The sequence below is a fragment of the Carassius gibelio genome, chromosome B20 (assembly GCF_023724105.1).
Source record: "Carassius gibelio isolate Cgi1373 ecotype wild population from Czech Republic chromosome B20, carGib1.2-hapl.c, whole genome shotgun sequence".
Taxonomy (NCBI): domain Eukaryota; kingdom Metazoa; phylum Chordata; class Actinopteri; order Cypriniformes; family Cyprinidae; genus Carassius; species Carassius gibelio.
This window is the reverse complement of record NC_068415.1, coordinates 22,264,003-22,281,768: the sequence shown is the minus strand read 5'-3', so window position 1 is coordinate 22,281,768 and position 17,766 is coordinate 22,264,003. Positions and strand designations below refer to the sequence as shown.

The window sequence follows — 17,766 nt, the reverse complement described above, 5'->3', positions numbered from 1 at the left end:
AACAGATTAAAATAACGCTACAAAAATAACAACCACTTGAACGTGTTTTTCTCTCTCGGAGACGTAAAATGGTGACCAATAAAAATAGTTGCACGGAGTTGCTAGAGCCACACAAACCACGACAAATCGTATAATTATTTGCTATTTGTCAATTATTTATCATTTGATGTTTAATATTTATTAATTACTGGAATGAATGTTGGATACTTCTGCAACTCTGAACACTTAATTTGGTCTTTCTGTGTTCTACTCAGATGGGCATAATGACATATTTAATAAAATAAAGAAAACTAACTTTTATTGTATTTATAAAATGTGGCCCTGGAGCACAAAACCAGTCAGAAGTAGCAATGTTATATTTGTAGCAATAGCCAACAATACATAGTTTGGGTCAATTTTTTTTTCATGCCAAAAATCATTAGAATATTAAGTCAAGATCATGTCCCATGAAGATATTTTGTACATTTCCTACCGAAAATATATCAAAACGTAATTTTTGACTCGTAATATGCATTGCTAAAGACTTCATTTGGACAACTTAAAAGGCTTTTCTTTTTTTTCTTTTTTTTTTGCACCCTCAGATTCAAGATTTTCTCGACCAAATATTGTCCGATCATAACAAACCATCATTTTTTATGGTGGTATATATAAATCTACATTTGCAATAAAGTGTATGAATTAAAATATAACACGTTAAACATACATTTGACAGTTACTCAGCCGATTTTATTTTGAAACGTTCGCTCGTCTCGTGATGTGACGTCACGGGGAGGTGTCGAGCGTTTCCTGTTGAGGAAGTGACCAGCTCTGCTGCTCAACTGCAATGACAGCCTGATTTTCACACAATTATCCTCACATTTGTGTTTCATTTTCGCCGTAACATCGAAAAATAATGGCAGACACTGGAAATCGTTTGCGTAAGTTGCTGGAATCGCCTAATTTTGATCCTCAGTCGTACGTGAAGCAGCTCTCGCAGCAGTCGGACGGGGACCGCGATCTACAAGAACACCGTCAGAAAATACAAACACTCGCCGACGAAACCGCGCAAAACCTGAAGAAAAATGTTTATAAAAACTACAGGCAGTTTATTGAAACAGCCAAGGAGATTTCTTACTTGGAAAGTGAGATGTATCAGCTGAGCCACATCCTCACTGAGCAGAAGAGCATCATGGAGAGCATAACACAGTCTCTCCTGTCCACAGATAAAGACCAAGCGGCCAAAGAGATGCTCGCAGCCTTCCCAAAGGACACCGAAGAGGTCAAACAAAGAACGCTCACCACTCTTTTGGAAAAAGTGGAGGGATGCAAGAACATCATGGAAACCCCGGGCAGATATCTGGTCTATAACGGGGATCTTCTGGAGTATGACGCAGACAACATGTCACAGATCCAAAAGGTTCACGCCTTTCTGATGAACGATTGCCTGCTTATCGCAACCTGGCTTCCCAACAGACGCGGAGCCGTCAAATACAAATACAACGCCTTGTATGATCTACAAAGCTTCGCGGTCGTGAACGTAAAAGACAACCCTCCGATGAAAGACATGTTCAAGATCCTCATGTTCCCCGAGATCCGCATCTTCAAAGCCGAGAACAGCAAGATCAAGAAAGAGTGGCTGGAGATTCTGGAGGAAACGAAGAAAAACAAAGTGGCGAAAGACAAAAACATAAAGGAGGAGGAAGTGCCAACGTCGCCGGTCAGACAGGAAGTCTCCTCGAACCCATTCGACGAGGACGAGCCTCTGGGTTCGGAGGAACTGGTGGATCTGAGTCCCGAATGGATCCAGGAGCTTCCAGAAGACCTTGACGTGTGCATCGCTCAGAGAGACTTCGAGGGTGCTGTTGATCTTCTGGATAAGCTAAACGAATATCTGAAGGAGCAGCCGGTGAGTCCACGAGTGAAGGAGCTGAGGAGGAAAGTGGATGAGCGTGTTCGACAGCTGACCGAGGTCCTGGTGTTCGAACTCTCGCCGGATCGCTCGCTCCGTGGAGGACCGAAAGCCACACGGCGCGCCGTCTCTCAGCTCGTCCGCCTGGGACAGTCCACGAAAGCCTGTGAGCTGTTTTTGAAAAACAGAGCAGTGGCCGTCCACACCGCTGTCCGGCAGCTTCGCATCGAGGGCGCCACGCTGCTTTACATCCAAAAGCTCTGCAACATCTTCTTCACGAGCCTGCTTGAAACCGCCAGGGAGTTTGAGACCGATTTCGCAGGCAACACTGGCTGCTACTCCGCCTTCGTGGTCTGGTCTCGCTCGGTGATGAAGATGTTCGTAGATGCCTTCAGCAAGCAGGTGTTTGACAGCAAAGAGAGCTTGTCCACCGCTGCGGAGTGCGTGAAGTTCGCCGGCGAGCACTGCATGCAGCTGAGCGAGATCGGCTTGGACCTGACCTTCATCTTGCAGTCGTTACTCGTGAAAGACATCCGGGCCGCTCTCCAAAGCCAGAAGGACATCATCATAGAAGCAACGAGGCATCGTAACTCCGAGGAGATGTGGCGTAGGATGAACCTCATGACCCCTGAAGCTCTGGCCAAGCTCAAGGACGAAATGCGCAGCTGTGGGATCAGCAGTTTCGACCAGTATACGGGAGAAGACTGCTGGGTCAACCTGAGCTACACCATTGTGGCCTTCACCAAGCAGATGATGGCCTTCCTGGAGGAAGGGCTGAAGCTGTACTTCCCCGAGCTGCACATGGTGTTTCTGGAGAGCCTGCGGGAGATCATACTGGTGGCGGTGCAGCATGTGGACTACAGCCTGCGCTGCGAGCAGGAGGCCGAGAAAAAGGCCTTTATTCTGCAGAACGCGTCGTTCCTGCACGAGACGGTGCTTCCTGTTGTGGAGATGCGGTTTGAGGAGGGAGTCGGGAAACCAGCCAAACAGCTCCAGGATCTGAGGAAGAGCTCTCGTCCTGTCAGGGTCAACCCCGAGAGCACCATGTCTCTCGTCTAAAAGACAGGAGTTGGGACGTGAAAGAAGGAGACTAACTAGAGGTCTTCAAATCTCAAGACGTTTCGCTACATTGCACTCATGTGACTCATTTTTGGTGTTGCGATGCACTCCTAACCACTCACACTCTTTAAAGGAATAGTTCACTGAAAATAAAAATCTGTCTTTTTTCTTTTTTACTCCCCTTTATGTCAACCCTTTATGTTGTTGTACACAGAGCACAAAAGGAGAATTAAAAAAATCCAACTGCAGAAGAATAAAATAAGATTCAGAATAAAACATTCAATTCAGACTTTTCTTGCTATTCTGAGAAAAAGAAAAAAAAGGCAAGATATAGACAGAGTTGTGAGGTATAAATTAATGTGAGTTGAAAAGTGAAATGTAAAACAGTCCTGTGACCGATGGTAAATTTGTATCTCAGCCTGACAATTTTCTCACAGTTGCTGAGTTTATATCCCACAATTCTGGCTTTTCTTCTCAGAATAGTGAGTTTATATTTCATAATTGTGAGTTTATTGTATTAAAATGAAAAGTTAACATCTAAATTTTGAGTTAACATTTTGAAATTCAGACTTTTTGCGAGTTTATATTGCGAACTGTTTTTCTCAGAAGTGAGAATTGTGAGGAAAAATTTTAATTGCCTTTTTTGTTTTATTCTGTGGCAGAAAACAGGTTTCTATGTAAAACCAAATGGCAACTGTATAACACTTAAATGTAATAATATTTAGTGTATTAATTGTGCTTTGTAGAGAGATCAGCTGTTGGTTCTTTAATCATTTATTAAGAACAGTATGTTATTAAAGTAAATGGAAATTAAGATTGTCCTATTCAACTATAAATAAATACATTTCATTTGTAATTTCAATCAAACAAGACAGACGTAAAGATGAAAACACTTATACTGCTTTCTTTTAAGTGTTATTTCTGTACACATAAACTCTTGGTTTTAAAAAAGCAAGGTGCATTAAACTGACTTAACATGAATGTGCTGTATTCTTTTGATCCTGTGCTCCAGATGTCGAAGCTTTTCAATCTAATGCTCCTGATGTACAGGGAACTGTTCAATAAAAATAAGGCTCTGGTAAAAATCCCAAAGCCCAAGTCTTGGCAGAGTTATTAAAATATATCCTTTTCTCTTTGATAGTGCTGTTTCTGTTCTTTGAAAGACTTCATATCCTTGATCAAATATTAGCCAGGTCTTATTGTTTTGTGTTTTGTTGTTTTAACCTTCCCCACACATGATACACAGACAACTTTGAATTTAAAAATGATAAGACGGGGAAAGGTTTAAGGTGTTGGCACTGTTCATGGGACTTGAAACAATTTGGAACAAGAATTTTAATGCATGCATGACTGAGTTCACTATTTGATGCCGTCTGGTTTGCAGTGATGCTCACAACATGGGTGCTGTTTTTCCTGTATTCTAGGTAAGCGTCACCCTCTGGGTTATGACAGGAGTTCATCTGGTCTTGGCAGACCCCCAGCCTAATCTCACAGATCAGTCTCGCGCCTCTGAACAAAACGACAGGCATGTGAGAGAGAACAAAAGCAAGTGTCTTTGTGCCCCTGATTGTCAAATAAATATTTTAACCCCTGCACTATTAGTTTAGATTGGAATGGACATTGATCAAAAATCTTTTGTGATTCACGTTTTTCTTCTTATTTCAAAATTTTTCCCCCCTAAACATACTATATATATATATATATATATATATATATATATATATATATATATATATATAAACCCAAAACTATCATTTCAATTATTCACTATTTGTGTGTACATGAAAATATTTTTTAAGCTTCATGTAATGCAAGAAAAAGGTACTATATAAATATACATTATTCATTTTTATGAGTATAATATTTTTCCTTTTATTTTTTATATGAATGTGATATTTTCCCCATTACTCAATCATTAGATAAGGTGGTGTGTGGTGATGCATGTGTGATGAAGGGCTCATTAATTCTGTGCTGTAATTAGACTGTGTGGGCAGGGTGGACTGTAAACAGCCCGATGCAAGCTGTGAACAATTCCTTGCTCTAATTATTCACGGCCACTCACAGAATAAGGCTACTGGTCAGCTCTCTCGGATGCCAGCACAATTACAACGCCTGTCCTCCTTTGACGGGGATGTTTACACACGGGCTTCTTTAAATTGCAAATTAGCCCCCCCCCCTCCCATCCCAAACCTATGACCCTTGGATACGGGACAGATAATACAAATTCCTCTCTCCGCATTTAATTAGCGGACTACGGGAATTGTAGTTTTTATGTGGTTAGCCGAAGCGGCGGGTATCTGCATAGGGACTACAACGCCCACAACCGTTCTTCCACTGCGCATGCGCGGAGCGGGTAATAGGAGCTGTCCGCGTCTATAGTGCTGCTCTGATTTCGTTGGACGCGTGTGAGTGGGTTTATGGACGCGATGGAAGAAGAACTGAAATGCCCGGTTTGCGGTTCTCTCTTTAAGGAGCCGATTATTTTACCGTGCTCTCATAATGTCTGCCTGGCGTGTGCCCGGAATATCATCGTGCAGACCCCGGAGGGAGAGACCCCACCGCAGAACCGATGCTCCTCGGACTATGACTATCTGGATATGGACAAGATGAGCATGTACAGCGAGACGGACAGCGGCTACGGCTCATACACGCCGTGCCTGAAGTCTCCCAACGGAGTGCGCGTGTTCCCGCCGGTGCACCGCCACTGCTCCATCACCTGCCCGCTGTGCCACCGCAGCGTGTCCCTGGAGGAGCGCGGGCTCCGCGGCTTCCAGCGCAACCGGCTGCTGGAGGCGATCGTGTCCCGCTACCAGCAGAGCCGCGCCGCCTCCGTCAAATGCCAGCTGTGCGACCGCAACCCGGTGGACGCCACGGTGATGTGCGAGCAGTGCGATGTGTTTTACTGCGCTCCGTGCCAGCAGCGCTGCCACCCCTCCCGCGGACCGCTGGCAAAACACCGGCTGCTGCCGCCGACTCCAGCGCAGGCGGGGACCGCGTCCGCGCGCAGACAGGTGACCTGCGTGGACCACGAGGCGGAGAACTACAGCATGTACTGCGTCAGCTGCCAGACCCCCGTGTGCTACCAGTGTCTGGAGGAGGGCAAACACGGCAAGCACGACGTGAAGCCCCTGGCCGCCATGTGGAAACAGCACAAGGTAACTAACACACTGAGGCACTGTGTGGTATAATAAAAACATGGTACTTTCTGAAATGTATGATACACCATGGTATGTTACTCCAAGGAACTTTCAAGAATACCACGGTGCTGCCAAGGTAGTTGGTATGAAAAAAAAAAAAAATCTTATAGAAGAAATTGTGACCTCTCTATGAAATCCAGACTACTGTCTCAAAATCTAATTAAGAGATAACAAGCATCAAAGTTTGATTTCAGTCATTAATTTCATTCTGCTTTCAATCTTTGACATGGTCTTATTCAGTCAGTAAAGATATCAAGGTTACATTTTCACAGAAAGTTATTTACCATATGAAGGATTGTTTCATGTAGAAAACAGTAAATTACAAAAAATGACTCTAGTTTTCACAGCCAGGGTCACAATTATTTTATAATGAACTTCTAAGGATTATATCACTGTCATATTTTGACCCCTGCAGTGGTTCATTAAAGATGAAGATTTTTAGATATGGATTTCTTTTATTTTATAAATTTTTTTCATTTAATAGAAAAGACCAAATAGTTCTAAAACATTTGTATAGTGATGCAAATAAAAGAAACATTTTAGGTTCCCCAAAAAACCTTTAGATAGAAAGTTTTTAAAATAAAATATTTTTTTTTCAATACATTTACAGTGCCTTTTTAACCTTGACATTCATAGGAAAATTTTCTGATTTTTTAATTTCTCATTTTGTGTTCCATCCATATGCAACAACATACAAGTTTGACATGATTGCGTGTGAACAACAACAATTTTTTTCCCCTTCAGTGACTTTTCAGTACGGTGTTATTTGAACTTCCTTGGAATAGCTTGCAAATGTATTGAACAGGGAATAAAATCTATTGCATCTATTGAATACGATTTCTGGCTTGTTCTTGTTAAAGTGCTGCAGGAGATGGTTCACATTTTTGGTTTTGGCACTTAAACTCTTTTAACACACACACACACACACACTCTACCCCGTCAGCTCCGCTCTGTGTGTGTGTGTGTGTGTGTGTGAGTAGGTCAGTGTAAGTGCATTATGCTCTGTACAGTATGTGTGTGAGCAATTGAGGAAAGCTTGTGTATAGTGGATGGAGAGAGTCACGGTGTGTGTGTGCTATTTTATTGTAGGCGGGGAGGAACTGCGTGAGTGTGTATGAGTCAGTCTAAATTGTACCGTCCCGCCGGGCCTCTGTTTTTCTTCATGCACTTTAATGGATTCAGATGGAGCTGACAGAACAGATCATTTTACACGTATTGCATGAAGCTGTCAGATAGATCGGTTCAATTAGAACAAACCTTTAGTCTGAATTTAGTGTGAATCTCTTTAACGCTTTTGGGTCTTTATCATTAAAGTGGTGATTGTGACAGTGTGCTAGTCATTTATGCACTGAAAACTTGCTGTGAATCAAGAAGGTGGGACATATATGTTGATTTTGTGAATAAAGCATTAGATTGCAGTCTTAAGTACTGATGTCTAATGATTTCCATCCATTACGATAGTTCAGAAGCGAGAAATCACATTGACTATATTTTTATTGCTGGATTAAAGAGAGATGTTCAGCATCAAGTAAAGATATTTCCCAAGCTTCCCTTACTCTAAGGCTAATACATGTATTTCATGATCTGGGTCATTGTTTAATGCAAAACCACACATAATGTTTCTACTGTATCTCTGTCAAACACTCTGATATTTAGTTAAATATTTAGTCTTTAATCAGTTCTGTGAATGTATGTATGTGTGCACTCACAATACCGTGCTTTTGTAAAATAATGAAAGCAAACAGGATGCGCTTTCTGCCGTCTTGGTCTCTGTGAACTCGAGTGCATCTTTGCCTTACAGACATTAAAAATATACATATAGAGAGTGAAGTGAACCAATGAACCAATTTAAAAGGAAAACAAATATTATCAGATTATGTATTTCATATGAAACCTGCATAAAGGTGCATTACTCCTGTGCAATCAGTGTCTCCGACTTCATCTCTGTATCTGAAAACAAAGAAAGCACTAGTTTATCTTATTATTAAAATGATAATCCATACTGTTTTCCCTGACACATTCATAATCATTACTTCTGCTGGTGCACTGTGGCAAACTTTATGCGTGTGCTTGAGTGTATATTAAAGGGACACTAAGTAGGAATTACTCCCATCTAGTGGTGAAATTGTATTTTGCATTCAAACTAATTTTGCTCTCCAGCGCCTCTCTTTTTCAAATGCGCGTTGCATCTACGGTAGGCGATATGTACCAAAAAGCTTTGACAGGATGTCTTCTAATAGCACTTCGTCGAGTTTTCCTTCAGGTGAACAGGTGTGTTATTTCAAGCAAACTGCAACATGACCATAAACAAACGAATGTTACAGTATGAATTACTGACTGTGGAAAACATGAAATATTTTAATTAGTAGTTATGTCTTCTTTATTCGTTATATTTTCTGAATAATGTGCATTGTTAGATATAAAAAAAATATTGTAATATAGATTGTAACACTGACTTACCTGTCGAGAAGAAAACTGGCCAATTCAGCGTCTCTTTTGAAATCTTTATCAAGCATTAGCTGTTTCCACCTAGAAAAAGCTTCCCCGACATTAACTCTTGTTTTCTGTAATCTACGGTCACGTTTCCTTTTACGTTCTATTTTTGACTGTTTTGGCGACTATGTTTTCTTCTCCTGTGGCGCGGCATATGTATGGTCCATTATAAGAATGCAATCCAGACTTTTAAACTTGCCGGTGCAGTTTCAAGCGCCTCTCACTGCTCTGCACTTGCGTTTCTGGCTCTGACCGAAAACGCGCTGTGGAAACGCGTTGGCTTAGTACTTTTTGTCCCTCTCTGCTATTATAGTTTTGCAAGATGGCGGAACTACATGGAAGCCTCCGTCAACCTACCCGTCCCATGTATATAAAGATAATAAATTCTTCATTTACGAGGATTAGTTTAAACATTGGCATAGGTATTTGTACACCATTGAGGGCATATTTATGAATAAAAATATTGATTTTAGATAATAAAATACCTAAAAAGTTACTTATTGTCCCTTTAAGCTATGTAGGCAACTAAAGGCTCAATATAATGACTGAAATGGTTTATTAAAAAACGTGCGATTTAGTTGACAAATGTGTCAAATAAACAACTACTAGTCGACCAAAAGATTCCTTAGTCGAGGGCAGCCCTAATAATTTTACAATTACAAGAAACAAAGTAACAATTATGTGAACTGATGTTGTAATTGGGAGATATAAAGCCGCAATTACAAAATATAAAGTCACAGTTACTTATTTTGTGGGGCATAAATAGGCCTCAGTGTAAGGGACAAAATGCTTATGTTGTACTAGTGTTTACATGTCTCAACTTTAATTGGTTTAGAGTGCATTGATTTGATATTGACGTATTTCCCAGTGCCATGTGTGTATTTGAGGATTTTAGGAGGTGTTGTGTTGCTGTGGAACTCTACTGAAGTCAATACACACACTCCCATAATGGATTACTATTAGTTGACCCTTGACCTTTGAACTCTGAGCCCTTCCTTAAACACTACCCATCACCCTGACCCTGACTGCCTACACAGACATCTGTCCTCGAAATTATAATGAGAGTCAAGTTTATGTAGAAATGTTCATGTGACTAGCACTGAAAACCTGAGACATCTTCAAGTCTTGCCTGAAAACCTGCTGTTGCACACAAAAAGAGATTCAGGTCATTTATTTCATCACAGTGAGAAAAAATATATACTTTGGACCAACTGATAAACTTTGACTTGTTGATGTATTAGCCAAATGTATAGTTTTCTCAAATTATATTCAAGGTTTGATTTTAATATGTTAAAAAATATTAATCAAAGAAATGTATTTTCCCAAGACTAAAACATTCATCAAAAGTAAACGCAGTAGTCTTTATTATAAAGCGCATACCATAAATTTCTTTAGACATCAGCTAAAATGTTACTTAAAACTGCAGTCTGTAACTTGTTTTGGTTAAAAATGATCCGAAATACATATTTGAGCAAGAATATAACCAGCCAGTGTTCAAACTTTACTTTATTTCTTTACTGTTATTGCTTTACTTTAGCCTGATTCACAACAGTTATCTTATAATAATGTTTTCTAATCTGAGTGCTACTGGTGTATATATATATATATATATATATATATATATATATATATATATATATATATATATATTGGCCTTTAAACAAAAGGGAAAATTAGCTAAGTCATGGCCTAACCTCATTAAAAACACATTCATGAATATAATCATTTCTGCAGTCAGGACATCACCTCATCACTTTGGTGTCAAGTGAAAATACATTTAAATTAAACTGTTTCTTAGCAAGAAATCAAGTGTGTAGAGTTAATTGCTTCTAGACAAAACAGGTTTAAACCAGAAGCCACCTTTAGACCAATATAAAAATGAACTTTGAATAAATGTTACAGTTTTACTATTTTTACTATTACTAGCAGGGCTATAATTTACCATAGGGACATATATCCATTATATATATACTTGTTATATATATATATATATATATATATATACTTAAAATATAAACAGAATAAAATAGGTTTTTAACATCAGTACATGCAATATACATGTCTTCCGTCAATGGAGAAACAAACACATCTCGTTTGTGGAAATGTCAGTGGATGTCACTAGAATAAAATCTGATTGTAAAACTAATATGATTGTAGAGCCTAGACACGTAATGCAGGAATGCCGTCTCCTTCCACACATATTCATAAATACAGTGTGTGGGACTAGCTGTGACCTCCTCCTCCACACACACTTTCATCACACGCAACGGTGGTTTTGCCTCGCATTCACACACACACACACACACACACACACACACACACACACACACACACACACACACACACACACACTAGCAGATTGAATGTAGGTTAGATGTTTCAGACTGAAATATGCAGTACCACTCCTCCATTTGCCATCGCCGGTGTGTGTGTGTGTGTGTGTGTGTGTGTGTGTGTTCAAGGAGCCCTTTTCACGCTTTTTCCTGCCGGTTATTCTGTGACCAAGGAAACAGCTCAGTAAACTCAGGCCACTGACTGAAACCATCTTTATACAGACCAGACTTCAGCAAATAAGACAGGAAGACATAGTCTAGATGGAATGTTTCTCTGAGAAAATGAAAAGATTAAATAAAGAAAACGTCTGTCCTCTAATACAGAAATAGCAGCTCACATTTTTTTGACTTTGTTGGTGTCTGTGCGGCCGGATGAAGTCAAAGATGGTCAGCCAGCAGGGTTTGATATGCAGCTATTCATAGAGAAGACAGTAAGAGAGAGAAATATATATAGAGAGAGCCCCAAACGCCCTCCTACAAACGTGACCCGTTCTGTTCAACGCTTAAGTACAGGGTCCTGTAATACAGCAGGTTTCCATGGTTACTCATGAATATTATGTCCATGTTTCATTTTCCCACACAACTGAGAAGAAGCATCAGTGACTGTGGTTTCTTCAGACGTGCTGAACAGACAGCCTCGGGCCTCCCCGCACAAAAAAAGTGTCCAGGTCAAAATCTGTAAATGAATTTAGATGTCAAAAATTTCACTTCAAAACTTCTCTCTCACTCTATCTCATATTTAATAACATATAAATTCCCTTTTGAAGAATATCTGAAGCTTATTCTTAGGACCACTGAAATTGTGTACATTGTGTCTATATAAAATCTCCACCCAAAATTCTCACCGATGCAATGTTCCCACATATTTATTTGATTCTAAATGGTGGTTGTTAATAGTATAATTTTCAATAATTCAATGGTTTTTTTTTTTTTTTTTTAATGTAAATAAGTATGGATTTAAAGCAGTTGACCAAATGCTAGCAGTCTAAAGTATAAATACTTTAAAGTTACAATTACATTATTTTAGCACTGTACGAATAATAATAACAATTGCTGTTCTGCTTATTTGTCTTGAAAATAATACTTTTTTTTCTTTAAATTTTGGGATGAAAGGTTACTGTTCCTGAAATGTGTCACATCCATATTACAGTGAATATTGTCAAAAGTTAAAAACTATGAACTTTTTTTTATCGATGTTGACAAATGTGGTCACTACGAGCTGCATAGAATTAAAAACAAATCTAGTTTTGTAAAGATTGGGACAACATTTTTGAAAGAAAGTAACATTTTGAATGAAAGTGACATTTTAAAAACTGAAATAGTATGTTCTTATGAAAATACTCAAATGATCTTTAATTTACAGCTTTCTTTAATAGTTTACTTACAGCATTGCTCTAAATATTTTGGAGTGATGAGTACAAACAAACCTCAGGGCTTCTCTTAGTGTTTTTGGCATATAACACATTTCCAGTTCCCTCTGACTGCAGTTAATCTGAAATTGTCTTGCAGCATCACAGAATGAATAAAGCAAAAGTGATGAACACAGCAGTGAATAGCAGGGGAAATGGCTAAAGAATTGACATATGTGCAGATAACCATCATTTCACACTTTAGAGCCAGATCTGCTCCTCGTTTCTTAGCACCATCGCAACGTTCTGTCATTTAACAATTGATGCATCCAATGAGTTTCTCTCTTTCCACTGAGAACATGGAGCCTCGGAGATGTACAGCTGAATGGAGGGGAGAGACGAGAGGGATGTTGTCATCAGTATAGGGAGATTTGTGTGAGCGGGTCAGATGGGTGATTGCTTCTGCTGACCTCCAGATGTACTGTATTAATCACACAGCTGCCCACAGAGACAGAGACAGAGGCTGTGCTCCAAAACCTAATGAGCTGCTTGCACTGCAAAAAAAATCATTTTCTTCATTAGTCATTTGGTCCTGTTTTCCAATAGAATCTAGATCTAAAGATTCTTGAAGCAAGAGAAACAAAATCAGGGTAAGAAATTAAGATATTGATGACATAATATATTGGGATTTATTACATATTTTTTATTTATGTAAAGCACTTTGTACAGAGCCCCGCACATGACATGCAAGAAAATAATTAATAAATCGTGTGCACGATTTACTAATTCATTCCCTCGATGTACTAAAACATGCACACGATCACTATTGCTTTCCTTCGAATTACTATTGCGTTCCCTCAATTTGATCTTACAGTAAAAATATATAAAAAACACATTTTTGATTAGTACTATGCATTGCAAAGAATTAATTTGAACAACTTTAAATGTGATTCTGTGCACCCTCAGATCTCATCCAAATAATGTCCAATCATAACAAATCATACATAAAAGGAAAGCTTATTTATTTAGCTTTCATATAATGTATACATCTCAATTTCAAGAAATTGACCCTTATGATTGGTGTTGTGGTCCAGGGTTATATACTGTTAGCTTAGCAACATGCTAGCACCAAGCTATCTCCTCTGTATCTGCTTCATGTGAGGAGTGCTACAGACAGAGTTAAATGCTGTCTGTTCAGATTGTTCTGAAACCAACACACACTCATGCTCATTCTTAACTATTATGGTTTTGTGAATTGCTGTTGAATCCATGTTATTGTGCATTTTTGTATGATCTGTTCACGCACCACCGAGAGCTTGTGAAGGAGATTATTATGATGCTGTGTAGCATGTAAAAGGCAAGTAGCATGTAAGATGAGAGTTAGTACTGTTGAAAGCACTCATCATTCTAGTTTCAGACAGTTTTCATTAATAATCTTTGCTTTTAGCATCATATTTATTTACACATTTTGCACATCTGCTCGAAATAAACACCCTTTTTGGACGTCGTTTTCACTCCCATGATTTTGATCGTCCTTATAACTGCTCAGGGTGTGTTTCCCAAAACCATTGTTTGCTAACTACAGCCGTTAGCTCCATTGAACTCTACGGTTTTTGGGGAAATGCACCCCAGGTCGTTATCACAGAATTTCGAACTATTTTTGCAGATTTCGCAACCGGTTCAGTTGGAGACATGAATTTACCTCGTTAGCTAACAGAAACCTGCTTAGCTTGAAAGTGATTTCAGCGTGGGCTGTGCTTCATATATCTTCATATATCACTACATTATTAACAAAGACAATGGAACAGATTTGCTTTTTTTTCCCCAGAAGTTTTTAAAAATTGTAAAATCATAAGTGTTGGTACAAATGAAATCATACGACTTTATTTGAAAAATTCAACTCCTAAAATAGTTACATTTTCTTATCAGATGGGGTTGTCCAAAGCAATCATTAATTAATAATTCACGATGGTTATAAAATCCACACTAAAATATTTTAGCATATAAAATCTAAACAGTTGAAGACATTTGAGTTTTCACTGCTTTTACATTTCAGGATATACAGTAAGCATCAATGTAAAAAATGAATGGATATCAAATCATCAGAGATGGATGTGAAACATTGAAACCCTTTGTGTGAGTTTTGAGTCGCTGATCTGACAGCAGGGGAAGCATCAAAGAGGATCAACGGAGCACAGCTAGCATTAGCCAACTTACATTTGTTGGCTTTTTTACTAATTAATTTCATTGGTTGAGTGAAATTCACTTTTATTTCACGTTTTGTTCTAAATCAATAAGTTACAAATCTTTATTGTTAGCATTTATTTTTAAAACTGAAGTAATGAATGTGTACTGTATGTCAGTGAGCCAAAGTGAAAGTGATTGCATCTCAAATGCATTTAGCACTTAGTTCAGTCAAGTGGTGATTGTCCTTTTTATAGCTATACACACATAGCTGCTGGCGTAAACTGTGACTTCACATTGCATTTCGTCTTTATTAGCTGAGTGGTCAATAGATTTACTTTAATCTAAAATAGTGCACACAAGTGGAGAATGTCTCTCTTCTAAAACTGGTGACCTATTTATGAAGGTCCATTTCTGTTTGGATGCTGCCTTGAAAGGTCTCTTTCTATGAAGAGGTACTTCACTGCATTTTGGAAGAGAGTCCGAAGGGGCATTAGGTTTAGATGTGATGGCAAACCTGACCCACTCTTTAGTGCACACTCCCCGAGGACTCACAATCAAGGTCACTACTACACTACACTACTACACACACATTAAACAAACACACAGTCTCAGTCCAGCAAACATGCTGATAAGGCAAGTGCCCAATTGCTCTGTCAAAAAAAATCAACCAACAAAAGTCATTGAAATGTCATGCGTGTTTCTGTGATGTCCCTGACACACACACACACACACACACACACACACACACACACACTGGCATTGAAATTCAATTCATGTCTCATCAGCTCTTCATCACATTGCCCTGCTGAAGTAGATAATGGGATAATAGCACTCCGTCTTTTAGCAAGAGTCTAAATTAAGAAGCTCCACTTTTCTGTTTTATTTCATATTAGCGCAGCATTTTTTTAAATCTTTTTTATTTTATTTAATTACAGATAGACTTACTGTTCAGTAAATCAGTAAAAGGCCAATAAAGCATAGTTTTGTTATATTTTTGCACTGCATGTATTCTTCTAACTGACATCTTTTAACCCAAAGTTAATTGTCCAGTTAGACATTGAAATGATACAGTGAAAAAGCTTGGACATCTACTGCACACTTGAATATAATAATGAATGTTATGTATGTAATATATACACTACCTTTTAAAGGTTTGGGGCTGGTAAAGTTTATTAATGTTCGTGAAATGTTCATGTACTATCTTTAAGAAAAAGACAGTAAAACTGTAATATTTTAACTTTTAAAAATAATGTATTACAATATTGTGTTACTCCCTAAAAAAAGTAACTAATTACATGACTTAGTTACTTTTTATGCTAAGTAATGCATTACATTACTTTTGAGTTTCTATCACGTTACTTTTTAAATATGAGCAGGGCTTAATTGTTTTTAATATAAGAAGTTCTATTTATAGCAAATGTAAAAGTTTAATGAATAAACCTCAGGCTGAAGGAAAAGTTGATTTGCATCTGTACAGTAGAACACAGGAGAAGAAGAACACTCTTCAGCATTAAAAAACAAAACAATGAAGCACAATTGTTAGTTTATCTAAAGTAATTTTTGCTTATTATTATGGTTTAACTGGATCATCAAAGGTCACCAACTAAGACATTAGTTAATAAAATGGGATTAGATACATTTGTGTTATTTAACATATTTAATTATTGCAGGTTTGCATCATATTCTGAGTTTGCATTCACTGTTTTAATTCATTTTGATGAATACTAAATCAGTTTTTTTGTGAGTGGGATGAATTAATGCACATTCACATTTAGTCTAGAATCATGTTCACACAGTGCACACGCCTATGTGCTTCCGATTTCTCCCGATATGGGGACATGAGACTATAATCAGTCAATTAATGGGAAAACAAGTAACTGGTGAAATATATTTTCTTGTAAATTAAAAAGTAATGCGTTACTTTACTAGTTACTTGAAAAAAGTAATCTGATTACGTAACTCATGTTACTTGTAATGTGTTACAACACTGATTGTATAATATTATTACAGTTTAAAATAACTATTTTCAGTTTTAATGTATTATGAAACGTAATTTATTAATGTGATTTCAGCATCATTACTTCAGTTTTAGTGTCACATCACATGATCCTTCAGAAAACATTCTAATGTGAGACCATGGATCACAAAACCAGTCGTAGGGTTCACTTTTGTGAAATTGAGATTCATACATCATCTGAAAGCTGAATAAACAAGCTTTCCATTGTTGTATGGTTTGTTAGGATTGGACAATATTTGGGACAAAATACAACTATTTGAAAATCTGGAATCTAAGGGAGCAAAAAAATCTAAATATTGAGAAAATTGCCTTTAAAGTTGTCCAAATGAAGTCCTTAGCAATAATATGCTAGCGTGCTACTTATAACTGATTTTGTAGTCACATATGCTGATTTGCTGTTTAAGAAACATTTATTATTATTATCGGTGTTGAAAACTGCTCAATATGTCTGTGGAAACAGTGATTTTATTTTCAGGTTTCACTGACAAATAGAAAGTTAAAAAGAAGAGCATTTATCATTTGTAACAATGTAAACATCTTATAATTAAATAACTGACCCCAAAATGTTTGTATATGTAATATTATTTTATCCAACTCACAGACTTGACAGGAGTCATCATCTCTTTTAAGAATTTGAGACATTTGTGAAATTACTATTAGTTTCTTTATGATTTAACATTAAAACCTTTTAGAGAGGACACATCTCATTCATTCATTATTCGAAAGAAAAGTGTGCACATTTGAGACATCAGTCACTAGCCCCCAGCATGTTTAGGACTGAAATACATTTGACCTCATCTGTGTAAGTGAGTCTGACCACCGACCTTTGCACTGACTGTGGTCAATAAACTTTAACTACGTGACATTTTGGACTTTAAAGTCTGTTAACACCATTCTAACAAAGCAAGCCTTTTTCTTTGTTTGGTTCTTTGGTTGAAATTAGCCCGAGTGTCGTAAAGGAGGGCCAGGTTGTACAGGGTCTGTGGACACAAAAGCGTGACCCCGATGCATCATTGACCCCAGCGGTGTCCTGGTCTCTTCTTCTCCATCACACAGGCACACATACTAGGAGAAGTGGGCCGTGAGAAGGGTCTTGTTAGCAGGCTGGACAGCTTGCCCGGGCAGATGGCATGTTAATAGAGCGAGGAGATACGTCTGTGTGTGTGCTTGTGTTTGTTTATGTGTGTGTGTTTCTTTCGTTGATTTAAGACCCTGCTGATCGAAGAAGGCCAGAGAAGACCCA

General features: G+C 38.2%; 2 protein-coding genes across 2 annotated transcripts in view; both read left to right on the top strand.

The window, feature by feature from the left end:
* The first annotated feature begins 751 nt into the window (after positions 1-751).
* Positions 752-4,085, top strand: LOC127983923 (exocyst complex component 8-like). The gene has a single exon (XM_052586324.1). It carries the CDS (start codon positions 893-895, stop codon positions 2,945-2,947), a length of 2,055 nt encoding a protein of 684 aa, XP_052442284.1. The 5' UTR covers positions 752-892; the 3' UTR covers positions 2,948-4,085.
* A 1,233-nt stretch (positions 4,086-5,318) lies between these two features.
* Positions 5,319-17,766, top strand: part of LOC127984220 (E3 ubiquitin-protein ligase TRIM9-like) — a 35,961-nt gene continuing 23,513 nt past the window's right edge. Inside the window, exon 1 of the mRNA XM_052586758.1 lies at positions 5,319-6,102. Within this exon, the coding sequence (XP_052442718.1) occupies positions 5,365-6,102 (738 nt within the window). The 5' untranslated portion in view covers positions 5,319-5,364. The remainder of the gene's footprint in view (positions 6,103-17,766) is intronic.